Raw genomic sequence first — 17,041 nt, forward strand, 5'->3', positions numbered from 1 at the left:
GTCTCCATCATTCATTTTTAATATAGTTCTAAATAAGAGTAAACATTGTAATGTGTAAACTATGTACAAATAAACACGGCAGTAACAAAAAGAATGATCCCTTTTGAAGCATGAAATTCATTTCAGGTACACACGTCCATGTGCTGTGTGTGTGGGTGTACTGTACGTCCCTGTGGAGTCTCTGCGTTGTGTGGTGCACTGTGCACTGTGTCCTCTTACTTCTGTGCTTCTTCATGCAGTCTCTTTGTGTTGTATGCAACTTTATCGCATCGGTGGAGGTCCTCCTCTTCCTCTGCCTCGGCCTGGTCCTGGTCCCGGAGGCAGCCCGCGCCCGGCCCCAGGCAATGGCCCTGGAACCCTCGGGCCCGGCGGGCGGGTCACTGGTGCCCGGGGATTTGCGGCAGCCAGTGACACGTCCCTCTGAAGGTTTACTCCCTTCCCGCTGGCTGCCGTCCCAGCTTTCCCCGTCACCTTCGGAGATTTGCTGGCAGGGACTTGGCTAGCTGGATTCTCTGAAATTCAAAAGCAAAACAAACAAACAAACAAAAAAGAGGGTAGATATTCAACTGCACTGATTCTGAGATGTTACAGTGGTTTAAACTGATTATAATTACGTTATAAAGCGATTAATTGGTTCTTCCAGCAATTCCATAGAAGAACAAATAGAAAAAACACTAGAAGACTGTCTCTTTGGCTACAGGACACCTACCAAACCATGTAGGAACCTACATATGAACTTATTCCATATGAAGTCAATCCTTTATGACAACTGATGCTGATTGAAATAAGCCTTTATAAGTGTTTATGTAGGTTTATGGCAGTTGTCATGAATGGCTAATGTAGGTGTCCTGCAGCCTTTTGGTCCAGATGGTGGATTTTTACTCCAACCCAACTTGCAACACAAATTGGGCAAAGATTTTTGAGAACCACTGCTCCAAAGATCACTAAAATTCACAACAAGCTTTAATAAATTAAGCTCTTTGTGACATTTGTCTGGCCACAAGAGAGCGCTATAGCAGTATTCAAGCAAAAGTGCATGACTGTTCATTTAAAAGCAAAGAAAAGTCTCAGTGCGTCTCGTAATTCGTAGTTTGCATTAAGTGTGTAATCCAACCACACCAGGGCAAAGTAACCTACATGTGTTTATTACCTGGCCCAGGTGTTGGGAGTTTGAAGAGGATAAGTGTCCCTGTAGACTGGACTTGGACAAGGAAGCTACATATTACCACAGACATTAATTTGAAGCAACTGCCCACTGGCCAACTGTTAAACACAGTGGTGGTAGCAGCATGCATTCCTTTGATGAATATTAAACAAGTGCTACATAACACTGACTGCTCATGACAGTATATGACATCTATCATCACATATTAATGTCAATGGTGCTTTTCCATATTCCTTTGAATGAACAAAGCAGAGAGGTAGGGGTGCTGACCTGGTTCCTCTGCGGAAGGTGGTGGAATCAGAGACTTGTTGGGCAGAAGATCCTCGAGATCCTTCATAACCTGGTTGGTGCTATCCTTATTGTTCCTCCGGTTCTTCTCCTCATCTCTTTGCTAAAAACAAACAAGACGGCTGGAGGGTTTCAGCTGGAATACATCGTTACAGAATGCTAGGCTGCTGAGTTTTCGAACCGTTACATGATCAGAATGAGTCCCTGAACTTAAGTTCAAGTCCAATTTCACTCAAGTCCAAGTCCACTTAAGTGGTTTAGATTTTTGCTCCAACCCAACTTGCAACAGATTTAGCAAAAGAGAGTTGGCAAAAATGTAGACCATCTGGAAGATCCCTGAGGACCAATTTGAGTCCCACTGCTCTAAAAACAGACACAATTCAGGCTTTCAGACTTTCAGATGGCTACTGCTTTTGTTCCAGCTATGCTCTGCTATCCTATGAACTTTAGTACATGTTTGTAACCCTAACCGTACGTGATGAAGCGTTATTAACCACATAAAGTCTATTAGGGATTACTTGTGCATGATTACTTGTGATTAAGGCATGTAGGGAGCACCATGTTAACGGTTGTGGTAAAAGCTGCTAATGCAGCTTACATTACTTGTCAGCTGTATTAGCCTCATAGCTAAAGAAGTACAATTTGGTAGATTGGCTGATCGTGTCAGGACTAATTTTAGAGCAGGGACCTCAACAGGACACAGAATCCCAGTGAACTGGTTTGGCATGGAGTTGCTGTACTATGCCTTAGTGACTGAAATAGCATTCAAACTTACTGTATGTATTCACCAAATTATCAAACAAAGTCCTAGTAAGAATTATAAAAATAATGTAAAAGAAACCATAGACCAGTTATTAGTTAATGAACATACTGCATATAATATAATAGTAAATGTCTGAGGGTGGTACACACCATTTGCATCTTCCTCTTCAAATCCACGTTGGCTTTCTGATATGCCTTGGAGACTGTATTCAGGTAGTAAATAGCCAGCCTGCACAAGAACAGTCAATAAATGCATTCCATAGAACAGCAAATGCAGTTGGAACAGCTAGTGAGTCTAAATACCTTGGAATAGGTTAAGCAAACAAATCCATAATATATATAATATATATATTATATAAAGATATAATCCACATTTGCAAGCTTGCAAGTTTGCATACTTTCTGTGATTTTGTTTTGGCTGTTGGCTTCGAATAAGCGATCCAATACAGCAGGTGCTGTTTTATGGCCACTCTATCCTTGTTAGCATTGTCCCAGGTTAGCACTGTTAGCAATACTACTTGATAACAGCGTATTATGCTGTATTTTGCGCCTCTAAATATCACAGAAATGCATCCACAACTAGAAGTTGTAGAGTTCTGTGTATATAGAACTGATTTAATGAGACACAAATAGATAGACATGCTAATAAACTGTATAACACTACTACTTTAATAACTGTTAATGTACGCTGCGGCCAGCTCAGATTTTAGACTCAGGGTTGGTGAGGCTCTCCCGACTTTCAGAGTAGGAAATGCCACTTGTAGGAGCGTTCCATCTGAAATTTCTTACTTGGAACTAAGAAAATCTGACATCCTCGTTCAAATGGAACGCAGCAAAAGGATCCATATGTGTTCCATTCGCTAAATAGGAAGAGAGGCAGGCAAACCGTAGCAAAGAGGTCACATTTATAAGCTAAGATGATGGTGTGTAGCATTACGGAACAACTATAACCAGTTACCAGAACAATCACGCTATTAGATTTCACACCAGCCCACTTTTTCAACCTCTATAGCACGAGTTGAACTAATCATTAGCTAACAGGCTAATCGGCTGAGGTTTAATGGATTTCTAAAAGGCTGTTCAGGTCCTCCATGCATAACTTGCAGAGCTTGTTGCAGATTCAGACGTCAAGAATCAACAAGATCATCAGTGCTTCTTTGGTGGGTTTGAATCCAATTGCACATGCAGCTTTTTGCCGTTCACACTGCAGAAAAAATACTGCTCAAACTGGATGTGCTAATAAACAGTAGTAGTTAGTTTACAACCAGCTAACGTGTAGTCGTAGTATGCAATGTATAAATGAAGCCTGTTTAGGCAGACTGCTGATATCTACTGTCTACTATAGCTTAAGGAACAAGAGTTTATGCTAGCACAGCCTGCTAATGTGAGGAGTATGCTAGTGTACCTTGCTAAAATGGCACACACAGAGAGCAAACAGGATACTTTCACTAAAAACTCACACCATAAGAAGCACAATGGAGATAATGAGTCCTGGGTTGGAGGCGTAGGTGAAGATGCTGGCCATAAAAGGAGGAAGGTTCTGGATCGTCTCAATGACCACATCGTACATCTTCTCTCTCCCACTGTTCACAGGACGATCACAAGAGTTTAGACAAGGAATCACAAGGTTTGATTTTTTATAAATTTATATAATTTATAAGTTTTTGTTAAATATAAAATGACACTGTAATTTGTTAAGTGGTGCTGTTCATCAGAGGTTGTATTAACCTAGTTATGTAAAATCCTCAAATTCAAAGAGGGTGTACTGTGTTTTTCACATGACTGTACATGAAGCACATTTAATACTAGTGTTGAATAGTTTAAAGAAATGATGAAACCATTCAGGAGCTATTTTGTACACATCCCTCTCCATTTTTACAGACTCTAATTGGACAAACTAACTAATTATGCATTTAAGGAGTATTTTTAATACTTGGATGCATATTTTTTGCAGTCAATGACTGTCTGAAGTCTGGAACCCATGGATATCTCCAAGTCTCCAAATGCTTTGTCAGGCCTTCACTGCAGCTGCCTTCAGTCGCTACCTGTTTGGGCCTAGAGTTTTGTTTTTAGGATATGAAAAGCTGCTCACTTGGATTAAGGTCAGGTGACTGGTTCTCACCTTTAGGGTTGCTTTTACTGAGTGTTTTGGATCATCATCTTTCCTAAAGCTATAACAACATACCTTTTCCTGACCATTTTACAACAGGGCTAAACACACACACACAGGTGGACACTCGCTAGCTGTGTGTAGGTGTGTGTATGGGACCTGAAGGGTCCGCAGTCGAAGGACGGGGACATGGTCATCATGGTGTAGACCACAGGCATCAGGCTGAGGAACAGTACAAGCAGCAGGATGCCCATGTAGAAGTTGTTGGAGCGGGAGGCCTTGAACACTCTCTCATGAGGAACGTTACTGCTCATCACCGCCCAGCACTGGAGGTACATGGAGCTCACCAGTCGCAGAATATTTATGCCCACCAGCCCTGGGGCGTAGAAGGCACCCATCCTAAAAAAGCACACACAGAAATACTGATGTCCACACACAAATTCCTCACCTGACTCATTTCTTTCAAAAGTAGTCTGTTTTAGCTTCTGATCGTTCATTTTTAGCCGCATTAGCCTTCGAAGCTCCAGTGCAAATCAAGAATGCAACCTTAAGCCCTGACTTCTGTTAAATACAGCTAAGCGCTGTAAGCTGCTTGTTCTTACCAGATCATTCCCTGGTTGAAAATGAGGCCAAGGACATTCCCACTGATGTCAAACTCTGCATATGAGGGCTGCAAAAATACACACATCAGTTCATGAACAGCATATGTGTGATGGTATACTGGGGTACAGGATGTTGCTCTCTTTCTCTCTCTGACTGTCTCTCGTTCTGTCTCTCGGTAATTAAGTGACCTGAATGGTGTCGTATGTCTCTGTGTTCCTGTGGTTGTTAAGTATCACCTAACATGCTAGCACTCAGAGTGATATGTTAGCTGTGAAGGAAGGAGCGTTGTGCGTGTGTGTTGGTATGTGTGTGTTGGTGTGCATTTAGGGATTAAATATTAAGGGAAGAGAAGAGTATACACAGTATAGAATGCTAGTCTAATCTGTCAGCGCTCTCTTCAGTTATTACATTACAAGTTATCATTGACCATCACGAAAGTAACACAGACTCACAAAGCCAGCCTCCAGGTCCCAGCACCAGCAATAGTTGAGGAAACGCACAATCACTGCTCTCATGAAGTCTCCGATCAGGATGGTCAGGTAAGTCACCTGGATATCCGACACTGTGAGCTTCACAAACTCCTAAATGCAGCAACAGGAATAAAGAATATAGAACATCATCATAACAAACCCATCCCCTCTTCTAGTCATGCTCCAACACTAAGAGGGTGAAGACTACATGTGAAGCCCGCCATCACCTCTTTTCGAACTGCCACTAGGTAGGAAAGCATGCCAAAGGAAAGCAGGGTGCCCCAGCTCCGATACACAATACACAGACGTCTGTGTTGACGAACATCACACTAGGAGTGATGTGGGGAGGAAGTGCCATCAACCAGCCCCCCATGAGAGAGCAAGGTCCATTGTGCTCTCTCTGACTTCGACTGCTGATGAGACTCAAACCAATAATCTTGGTTTTTACTTGGTTAATTATAGTGGCACCGGCCACTGCGAGTGGTATTATTGTGGCATATCCCAAAAGTATTGGATGGAGCACCATCCATCATTCCAGAGATCACAGTTCCACTGCTCCACAGCTTAATGCTGGGGGGGCTTAATACCCATCTACCCCATGAGGCATGGTGCCAATAGGTTCATGTTTTTCAGCTACAGACAGTCCTATTCTATTGGCAGTGCCTCTCTACAGGGACTATGTGTGTGTATTTGCCAGCAATTTAATGCTGAACGTCATTTGAAGGGGTGTCCACAAACATACGGACATGTATGTATATGTATATATTTGTGTTCTGTAACAATAACAGATGTTGGTAACACCTACTATGCCCACTTCGGTCTCCCAGCAGGGGCCCCTGATGACATCAGCGGGGGCTATGTCTGGCGGGGGGATGTTCTCCGTCACATTGTGATACAGTGTGTAGTTAGCGTAGTACTGATTCAGAGCCCAGATCGTTTCGTTCTTTATCACCTTCTCCTTCTCCAGCTGCAAACCAAAAAAAATAAAAAATTCAGGTTTCATTCAGTCACTTTGCTACAGGCGTATAAAATTAAGCACTTAACCATGCAGTTTGCCTTTCCACACATTAGTGCTAAAGAGCTCGCTGAACTCCAACGTGGTTCTGTAATAGGAGCCACCATTGCAACAACAAGTCAGTTGGTGAAATTTCATCCCTTCTAGATCTTCCACCATCAACTGTGAGTGCTGATTTCTTTTCTCAGCGCCTCTTTTCCAACTGCCACTGATGCAGCATTGTTGGGCAGCCAACTTGGATGAATGAACTGGATCCATATTTACGATACAAATTGTGCTCTCTTGGACTCTGGCAGCGATCCTCAGTTCATAGTGACGGTGTCTTAGTCCCCTGGACCACTCAGCACTCTTAATAAGCATATATAGTGGCACATTCATTCAGTGGGTATTCTTTGCTAATATCCAGATAGCTATTTATATATAATTTGTTTAATCTCAACTACACTGATCAGGCCTATTCAACGCTGATCAACCTGTAACCTGGGAATACACATACAGAATGCGGCCCAATGAGAGACATCCAGACCAGCAGAGAGACAGACACATGCTTTTTGTTAGGCTGGCTGGGTTGGCTTTCGCTCGCCCAGAGAAAGCATGAGCCTATCATACCTTCTCATTGACGTCATCAATCAGGGCGAACAGGAAGGTGTAGAGGTTTCCCAAGAAGAGGGCAAAGATGCGGCCTAACTGCCATTTCAGTGCAATGCGAGGGTGATAATCCTCCAGCTCTGCGATGGTCTCAAACAGAGGCGGACACACCAAGCCCAACAGGGACATCACAAACTCCACCTGAGGGTAAAAAAATCCACTCAAATAAAAGTAACCTATACTAAATATAATAAATAACAGAAAAAAATATAACAAAAATCTGATAAAGGCTGTACAATTTGATTATCAAAATGTACATGTAATGATTATCATTTTGGAACAAGACGCTTCATCGACTGTCTTAAAAGGGGCATGAAATTGAAGGTAGATCATTCCTGGAAGGAAACAACAAAAGTCGAAACTGAAAGTCGAAAATATCAGAAAAAAAGATGAGGAAAATCAGTAAAAAACATGATTGGTGCATGAAGGCATCTAGGCTCAACTAGTTGGGTCTAATGTAATAATAACAATAATAATAATAATAATACATTTTTAAGAAAACAAGCTCAGTACCACTGACAAGCTAATTCTTAAAACAGTCCTTAAAAAAGTAATACGTACAGTAATAAACTGCTTTAGTAACTAAGAATAGATAGACTCAAAAATACTAAATAAGAAATAAATATTTCAGAACAAAAATCATCAGTATGTGGTTCCAGCAAACAATAAAAAATTGGAAAACCTTAAAAATGATCAACATATTTAGCAGATTTTATTTTAACATTAACAGACTAGATATGCATAAAATGAATCAGCTTGAAAGTGGTGAAGCTCTACACTTCGAAAGATTTTGTTTTAGTCGCAATGTTTTTGAGACTATAAGCCAAACAAGTGGTCAATCTTCTTTTATAGGTGTACAATTTACCAACTTGAACAAAAGGAACAAACCAAAAAAATATATATCTACCTCATTTTTCTGATACCAGGATAACTGGCTAGGATCTAGTTTAGCATTGTCTTGTGATCTTCTCACGACGAAGTAGATAAGATATCCACTGCCTCCCAAACTGCAGAGAATCAGCACATTAGCAAGGACACGGAGGAATCTCCTCAAGTGAATGTTCTCATCTTTCTGATTCTCCTGCTCGTCCACTATGGATTCCTGAAAATACAAAGTCAGCAATTAGACAAGGCCTCTAGAACTGGCCTTAGAAATGACCCAAAAATGTGGGCTCCCAAATTCAGGGCCAAAGCATTACCCAACTCAGTGTTTTTTCTAGTTCCTGAGTTGAGGTGTGGAGCGTTTAAACAGTTGTTTTTAGAAACTGTATACTGTGACGTAGTCTGGCATGACTGACCTTGAAGCTAGTTGTGATCGAGGCATACTTGTTGTCGGCCGTCTCTGGGTTTCCAATGAGGTAATCCCAGCTGGTGAAGAGCTTCCAGCAGAAGGTGAACTCACTCTCGTCTCCCCCATCACCTCCCTCATTGGCGTTCCTCGCCATCCTGTCAGAGGACAGTCCGTTATCTACCTAAACTGGTGAGGTCTGATTGAGAAACAATGGATTGGTCTGACTGGAGCTGGTTGAAAATTTTTCTTGTTGTGAATACAATTCGAGCAGGGGTTAAATTGGATTGGAAGGTCCCTCTTGGTCAATGGCTCTTCAACTGTTGCTCAGAAACCATGAGACAGTCCAGATCCATAATCCTGATACTCAAGACGCATGAAGTGACCAAGTGTAAACAGGGCAATGTCAGAGTCACAGCCTAATAATTCGCAATGCTCTGCTCTGATCACTGTCAAAACTTCCACCACCTTCCAAATTCCAATTTAACCCCAAAATAGACTAGTGTTAATAAGTAGGTCTATGACCGGAACAGATGAAAAGTTGACAACAAGTTGACTATTATAATCGTCTTCTTTCAGCTTTAAGGAGGTTAAAGAGTTAACACTACTTACGTCCTAATCACTACCATCAGGCTGTAGCCGAAGATTCCTATTCCGACTAGGAAATACGACAGTGGCAGGCGGAACTTGAGAACTCCAATGGTGTTCTGATTGTTAAAGTAGCCATAAAACATAACGGAGTACTTGCAGTAACCCTTTTAATAAGAATGAAAAAAAGGAGTTAAACCAGTATTTGATTGGTAAGACTCTGCCTTCTGCCTTCAGGAATGGAGAGCAATGAAAAGATGTCCCTTACACCAAATTCGAAAAGCACGGAGAAGTCCATGGCGGTCTCCTGTTCATCTCTGGGGACAGTTTTTCTAGAAATGGAGCCATATGGTAAACCCATCAAAACCTTGAGGAAGAGAGAAAGTTCAATTAAAACAAAGAAATTTAGAAGTTTAGATTTCATGTGAATTTCTTATGTGTGAGCTTGTGGCATCAAGATTGGACCAAATCTCTGGAATTTTACGTCAACACCAACAGAGGTGGGTAGTAACATGTTACACTTACTTCAGTAAAAGGGTAAAATAAAACATACTTTAATCCATTTTATCTCCACTTTATGCATCTACAATTCTCACATTGCATTAAAAAAGTCCAGTCTGTTATTTTTATAGACTGCACACTCATGTATCAGTAAAGATTCCAGCATCCTTTACTTTCTGTAAAAACGAGCCGTAACTATAATCCCATGTATATATTTTATCCCATGTGGGGAAATAAATGTGGGGAAATATTGTCATATCCTGTGAAGCACAGAGGCGCTCATAGAGGCATTTAGTGTCATCGGGCCTGGTTCAGATCTCGGGTCGTTCACGTCTGTGGCAAACCTCAGTCAAATCCAGAAGACGAACCAAAGGACTCCCCAGAGGTGCAACGCTGCTGGCAGCTTTAGGCAAGTCATTGTGAGGCATAGCCCATTGCCTACATACATGTCATGAACAGGTAGCTGCTACTTTTCACACCAGAATTTCATTAGTACCTATAAGTAGGTTATCATCATGTTTTTAGAGGTGACTGCAACCGTAACTCGAGTAGCTACTTCCATCTCAGATTTCTTATCCTGACAGATGTCCTGTAGCAAAATGACATTACTCCACCTCCCTATGTACCACTAACACCATCCAAATAGGGATAGAGAGCAGGCCCTCATGAACAAAAGGTATCATGAACTATATGTTTACCTCGGGAATGACAACAAGCCCAAACATGAGTCCAAAAAGAACGAGGTTGAGGCCATACATCCACCGGAGGAAGATGAAGTAAGAGGCTACGGAAGACCCAAAGTGACCTTAGAAAGAGCAAAAGAAGACCACAGGTCATCACAGGTCTGGCATTTTTCACAGTTTGTATATTATATCATATACAGTGTGTAAAAAATGAGATTCACCCCCTTGGATGCTTTCTGCTTTTATAAATGGAATCATGGTCAATATCATTTGGGTTTTTTGACATAAATTTACAAAAGAAACTCTCTTTACTAAAGATAAAGTGAAACAGAGGCACAAGGAGAATTAAACATGGACTACAGTTCACTCAAACGTCAACTGAAGTAAGAAGGTTCTGTGGTCTGATGAGTTTTTGGCCACCAGATAAAATCCTGTGGCACATTACCACAAACACAGCATCCCCACTGCGAAGTATGGTGGTGGCAGTGTCATGCTAATGGGCAAACCCTGGGGGACAATGTGATTCAGTCAGGGAAAAGACTTATTTTCCAGCAAGACAATGCAAGGCCCAAAACATGCAGTAAAAGCTACAGAGAAATGGTCGTTAAGACAACAAGGTGAATGTTCTGGAGTAGCCAAGACCTCAATCCAATAGAGAATTTGTGTCTGGACTTGAAAAGGGCTGTCAATACTTAATCAATACTACTGTCTAGAAATCTTTTAAAAAATATATTGACCATGATTTTATCTATAAAAACAACAGAAGGGCAAAACATCCAAGGGGGTGCATACTTTTCAAAGGTACTGTACGTATGACAAAACCAGGTTTAAATGAACAAAACCAACTTTCTACTTCTTTAATTTTCCTCTCCCACGGAATGCATGCTGTCTTGAAGTTTTCAAAGTCTCGATTGAACTTGATCAATTTCTGGAGAAAAAAAAAAAAGTTTAGTGTATTAGGATATAAGATAACAAAAAACATTCTTTAGATTCTTACAGTATTTAAGTCTCAGTGGGTAATGTGATGCTGTACCTTGGTCATCATGACCTTGAAGGCATAGAGCTTCCTCCCCTTCCCTTTACCCAAAGCACCTTCAAACTTCTCCACAAACCCCTGGGCTTCCCTGACAACCATTTACAAACAACAAGAGACCTTGACTATGGCATAGATTTTACAATGGAAAAGAGAAAATGTGCAGCCTCCACTCCATGGCTCAATAATCCTATGGATTATTGTTCATCATGCAAGAAAAACAATTCATACACGTTATTCACACGTTATTGATACACTAAATCACAGGAGTAAGGAATGCATGTCTGGAACTGTTGATGATTCTGTGGAGTTTGAGAGGTGAAAATACATGAATTTAGATTGTAAAATGTGACTGAAGCTAAATATCATGTCTTCAAAGCTCCTGAACCTTGGGCACCATTTGACCTTGCAACAGGACAATGATCCCAAGCATACCTTAAAAGTCCACCAAGGCTTGGTTTTAAAAGAAGTCCTGTAAGATTCTGGAGTGGTCTTCACAGTTGCCCCGACTTGAATCCCATATGAAACCTTTGGTAAGATTTGGAAAAAGGCAACTGGTAGCAGCATGGCTATGAATATTAGTGAACTAGAGGCCACTGTACATGAGGAATGGGCTAAGATTCCTTGGGAACATTGGCAGGAATCAATCCAGTATAATCTAGTCAATCCAACTAATAACAATGGACCACTGGAACCACCCGCCCACCCTGCCCGGTTTCCACCCTCGCCATCAGGGGTTAGGTTTTTCTTCCTACAACTCAGGTCCTTAGGGCAGCGAACACAACCTCCACAAACCCAACCTCCCACACAGGCTATCGATGCATTCCTGGCCAGAGTTTGTTTCTACTACCTCCTGAAGGCACTTGTCCAAACTACTCTACTCCTGCTTACTCTGCCAAAAGACCGCCTGGGACAGTCTGAGGTAAGGGTTCACTTCAGGGCCATGGTGTAAGGGATTCAAGGGCACTATCACTCAGCCAAGACTGTTCATGGAGGCTCAGTTTCTACTACAGTCTGGTTAATTTTACATGATGGTGATTTCTGTCATCCTGGTTAACGGTCCCTACAAGTAGTAAGGTGCAATTCTCATTAGACTAACTACTTCCCCATAAAAATACTGCTAGTTTGAATTGCTATGTCAGAAAAGGCCAGAACCATGGCACAATTCTGTACCCTTTTTGGCAATAAAACTACAGCAGGGCCTAAATGTAAAGATTAGTGAAGCAGAGGTCAGTAACCCTACTTTGTGAAATCACAAAGTTGGTTTGAAACTGTGGAAGCAGAACACAAGGATGAGGAAGGAGAGACTTTTAATCAAGGACAACAACCCATGAAAAAAATGAAGACACAACTCATGCTAGGAGAGTACTGTAAACACTACAAAGGCAAACGCCCAGGTTAGGCAATGAGCATAGAAGAGATATGATGAATAGCTGTTTTACTTCAAGTTATGGAGTCTTCTCTTCATGCGCCATGGCTTGTTTCGAAGTGTTGCAATCAGTTTCTTCTTCTCCTCCACTTCCTCTTTCAGCCGAGCCATTTCACCCTCCGACAGAGACTCGGCGTCCGAATTGTCGGACGAGGACGAGCTGCCGGAGAGGGAAATCAAAGCCCACATTCACAATACGGCAGTCCAGGCCAGTCAGGCTCAAGATATATATATCCCATATGGATCTGAACAGTTACAGAGGAGGTCTTGATGCACCGTAATGACGGATGCTGCTGCACATAACAGACGATACAGAAGCCAATAGTTCATTAGAGTTCAGCGAGTGCTGTATTAGTGTCAGGTTGAAAATGTAGACAATCCAGAGACTGTGAGCACTTCCAGTTCTTCCGTTGGAAGGCAAAGTCATGCAAATAAGTGTCCAAAGGCAGAATCAGAATCCACAGCAAGAAAGCATTAAAAAAAAAGCTGAATAGCACTGTCAGGCAGTAGTAGTGGCAGGTATTATTGCAGTCAACACAGCACCTTGCCTCGCAAGATAAGTCAGGTAAATTTATCAAACAATTGATCAGGCTCAATCAAGCATGCAGTCAAATAAGTACAAGTACTTCATCAGTCAAAAACAGAAGCAGGTGTCCAGAATCAGATCTTGAAAACCAGTAACTAAAATATAAGGTATTATGGTTTATGATTGCACATGTGAGTTGCAAGTTTAAACTCAATGCATTACATTTAACAGAGGTACTAAAACAGGCAAAGACTGCAGTTGATCAGTGGACCTGAAAGTCTAAAAGAAATGTAATCCCCTAAACATGAACATCTGGTTAGGATGGTGCTAGCTAGGGTTGGGGGTATAACAGTAATAGCTAATACCGCTGTATTTAAAAATGTTGACGGTGTCTCATAAAAAGGACAGTATTTCAAAATGATGACGTGTCGGATGCGTCAAATTTCTGTTCTAGTTCTAGTACACGGCCAAATAAGCTTATTCCCCCATGTGCATTTATAAGAGAAACAGGGTAGGGGCAATTGGTGATGTCAAGCTCTGAAAACAGGTGGAAAAAAACAATCCCACCGCACTTGTGAGTTTAGCAAGGTGCTAAAAATTCAATTGAAAGGGAGAACAAGCAAACCTGGATGAACCAGTCTACTAAACGTGCCTTAAAACATTCCTAGGACCATTGTGCTCTCAGATATGAGTCTTTCTTCTCTAAAAAATGTGAGCTGGAGCTAGCTGGAACATGGTCTCTGCTTTGTTGTTTAGCCTTCTAGCTAACTTCTCTAAGCCTAGATAGCCAGCTAGAATTGGTCTCGGATTTCGCCTTTCTGTTACTCCCAACACCTGTCGTTTGACTTCGCTCTCTCAGCCACGTTTCATCGTCAACACTTGTGTCGGTAAAAAAACACAGGAAATACTTTAAATTCAGTCTGATCTGAGTCATTCTCGTCTAAATATACGTGGGCTTTCTGCCTGCCAGACCTTTCTTGATTCAGAGTAGTTTAACATATGTAACTGTTTTGTAATTGAAATGACTGATTTATAGAACCTTCTGCACTACCTGCACAACGTACGTGCAAGTAGAGTGCGATAATATCATATACCGCTGTGATATGTTGAGACTGTATAATGATATGAAAAAAAGTGAATATCGCCCAACCCTAGTTCCAGCTGAGGCTGTTGAGGCAGTTGAGGCAGTTGAGGAATATTGGCAACAAGTTCTAATCTTGAGGTAGTCACTTTTAAATGTGATATGAGAGGTATCTTCGGTTCAATTTTATTCCCCAGCACAGCTACAAATAGTAAAACACAGACATATTTGAATAAGTTTGTGGTGTTCTGGATAGTCATCACATACATGATCCCATATGACACTTGACCCTTGAGCTGCCAAGTATGTGAGTATCTGGAATGCAATAGCTATTGGTTTGAATCCACATAAAAATAAAGAGACCTATTCAAACTGAACAGAAAGATGCATACACCATATTGGGGTATTGGTTTGTGGCATTTAACCACAGAATTGCACTGGTTTGAATCCCTGATTTGGGCAAGAATGATTCAGAATGATGATTATGGGTAGGAATGATTAATGCAACTGTTACACAGTTCAGGAATTCCAACCAAAAATGGGTATTAGTTTGGAGAACCAAACCCCAAAAAGGGTGCTGGTTTGAGGTATTTAAACCCATCGTGGGATTTGGGTAATATGATGGGTTAACAGTACTGGAAAGTATTTGTGCCAAAATATCACTGAAGTCCACAGGGGTATTGGTTTGACCCCCTTGAGCTGGAGTGAAAAAAAGATTTACAAAACTATGAAAACTATCACTGGTCATGGTAAAACACTCAGTAACCTCCCTCTTGAGTAGGCCAGCGTGGGCTATTGACTATTTTGGGGCACCAAACCCCAGGTTAGGAACTATAATGATAACTATCAGCTTGTGGAGCCAAAAAAGAGACGCCTACAGAATACTGCACCTGCTGGAGTCTCCTTTCTTCTTCTTGTCATCGCCCTTTTCTTTCCCTCCTTTGCCAGCTGCTTTTCCATTGCCCTTCTTCTCCTTGTTGTTCTCTTCTTCTTTGTGCTTCTTGCTTGCTCCTTTCCCTCTCCTCTTATTCCCTTTCTCCTCTTCGCTGTCCAGCTCAGACTCCTCAGCTTTTGCGGCTGCCTTCTTCCTGCCTGCCACTTTTGCTCGGCCACGGGGACGCTCGTCCTCGCTCTCCTCCGCACTGTCCTCTTTCTTCTTCCTGGCTTTCCGCCTGCGGGGAGCATGTTCCTTTTCGTCGTCCTCTTCCTCCTCCTCGCTCTCTGGCGGCTTGGCCTTCTTTCCCCGGGCAGCTGGTTTGGCCTTTTTCCCTCCTCTCGCTCTTCTGTTGGAGATCTCTAGGAGCCCACAGGTGAGGCACGTTAAAGTAACAAGTCTCTAATGGTCCACAGTTTTCTCCACCGTTTTCCCCTAACCCCAAACTAACCCAGTGTCCTAAGTAAGGTTGCAAAGGAGTGCTGAGGCTACTTATAGACATAACAAGTAATAGAAGCTTGTAGAAACTAAAGAAGCCAAACTTTAAACACTAAACATGTCTTGGCTTGGCTTCCTTTAGGGGGAGGGAATCCAGGTAGGGCTGGGGTTCAATTTGATCTTTCACCAAACTATCCTTGCTTTTGCTGGTTGCTGGTTTCAGATAGTCTGAGCTGTTTTCGACTGGTCAAAAGCTGGTCATCCAGACGAAAACATACCCTATACATGGTCGTGCTGGTCAAGCTAGGTCATACTGGTTCTCTAGCTTGCTCTCATAACTCATAACAAAAACAAAAACATACCCTACACTGGTCAAAAGCTAAGCTGGTCAACCAGATGAAAACATACCCAGCATAACCAGAAATCCTTCCTATATATTAAATCATAACCAAAATATCACACAAACATCCCAATACTGCATAAGCAGACAGAGCCTTCCTAAAGTCAAAAGACAGACAGAAAATTCAGCTTTCCATTTGACTTACCGTCATTTTCACTGTTGTATTCACCATCAAACTCCATTCCAACTACAACACACACACACACACACACACCACAGCATATTTCAGAAGTGGAACATATTTAAATACAATCAAAAAGCAAAATTAAGAATCACAAACACCCCCAAACAAAAGGTCTGCTCACGGCAAGCTCAGACAATGCCCTGAGCATTCCTCCGGTGATAATCCTCCACAGATAAGTCAGCATGAGTGTAGAAAATCAACATTACTGATCCACTCACCATCGTCCATGGTTATCGCAATATCGTTTTTCCTGCGCGGCATTGTGGCAGTGTGCTGGCTTCAGTCTACGGATTCCCATGAAGAGCTGTGTTCTTGCGAGTGAAGGCATGTAGGACAGAACACCTGAGCAGGGTCCAGCAGGTGTGCAACAGGTGCGCCTCCACCGAGCATCAGATATCTCCTTGACTACGGCAAATGATATTGCCCTGGAGATAAGTATCGAAACCCGGGAGGGCCGAGGGGAAATCTCGAGCAGGAGAACAGATAAAAACGCTGGAGAAAAACCACCTGGGAATGCTGGTTTTCATCTGTTAACAAACACTACGAGTTGCAAACTGCTGATCTCAAAATGCCACCATTTTATTACTAAAAAATAGTCATATATATATATATATATATATATATATATATATATATATATATATGCCTTGTGTCAGTTCGGAGGTGAAATGTTACTATATAAAATATGCTATTCTTTATATAACAAAATGCTAAATGAATAAATAAATAAGAAATCTTAATAAAACTCTCCTGTTAGAGAACAATCACATCAAATAACAAACTAGCATGCTACATAAACTAGCAGTAGCTAGGTCAGCTACATCAGTTAGCTAAATCGTCATTTGAAACACTAGTCTGAGGTAAAAAGCTAGCTAAAACATGGCAAATAACAAAC

General features: G+C 41.7%; 1 protein-coding gene across 1 annotated transcript; it reads right to left on the minus strand.

Moving 5' to 3' along the window:
* Nucleotides 1-7: 7 nt before the first annotated feature.
* On the minus strand, nucleotides 8-16,407 carry tmc2b (transmembrane channel-like 2b). Its single transcript, XM_072664356.1, has 20 exons — nucleotides 16,365-16,407; nucleotides 16,108-16,149; nucleotides 15,081-15,486; nucleotides 12,597-12,743; nucleotides 11,155-11,245; nucleotides 10,968-11,049; nucleotides 10,137-10,243; nucleotides 9,206-9,304; nucleotides 8,962-9,104; nucleotides 8,360-8,507; nucleotides 7,969-8,163; nucleotides 7,023-7,202; nucleotides 6,204-6,365; nucleotides 5,381-5,509; nucleotides 4,928-4,995; nucleotides 4,485-4,724; nucleotides 3,676-3,798; nucleotides 2,366-2,444; nucleotides 1,436-1,556; nucleotides 8-512 (listed from the first exon to the last, which is right to left on the minus strand). The coding sequence occupies exons 1-20, from the start codon at nucleotides 16,405-16,407 to the stop codon at nucleotides 262-264; spliced, it is 2,856 nt and encodes a 951-aa protein (XP_072520457.1). The 3' UTR covers nucleotides 8-261.
* Between the last annotated feature and the right edge of the window lie 634 nt (nucleotides 16,408-17,041).

This window comes from Salminus brasiliensis, chromosome 20 (genome assembly GCF_030463535.1).
Source record: "Salminus brasiliensis chromosome 20, fSalBra1.hap2, whole genome shotgun sequence".
Taxonomy (NCBI): Eukaryota; Metazoa; Chordata; class Actinopteri; order Characiformes; family Bryconidae; genus Salminus; species Salminus brasiliensis.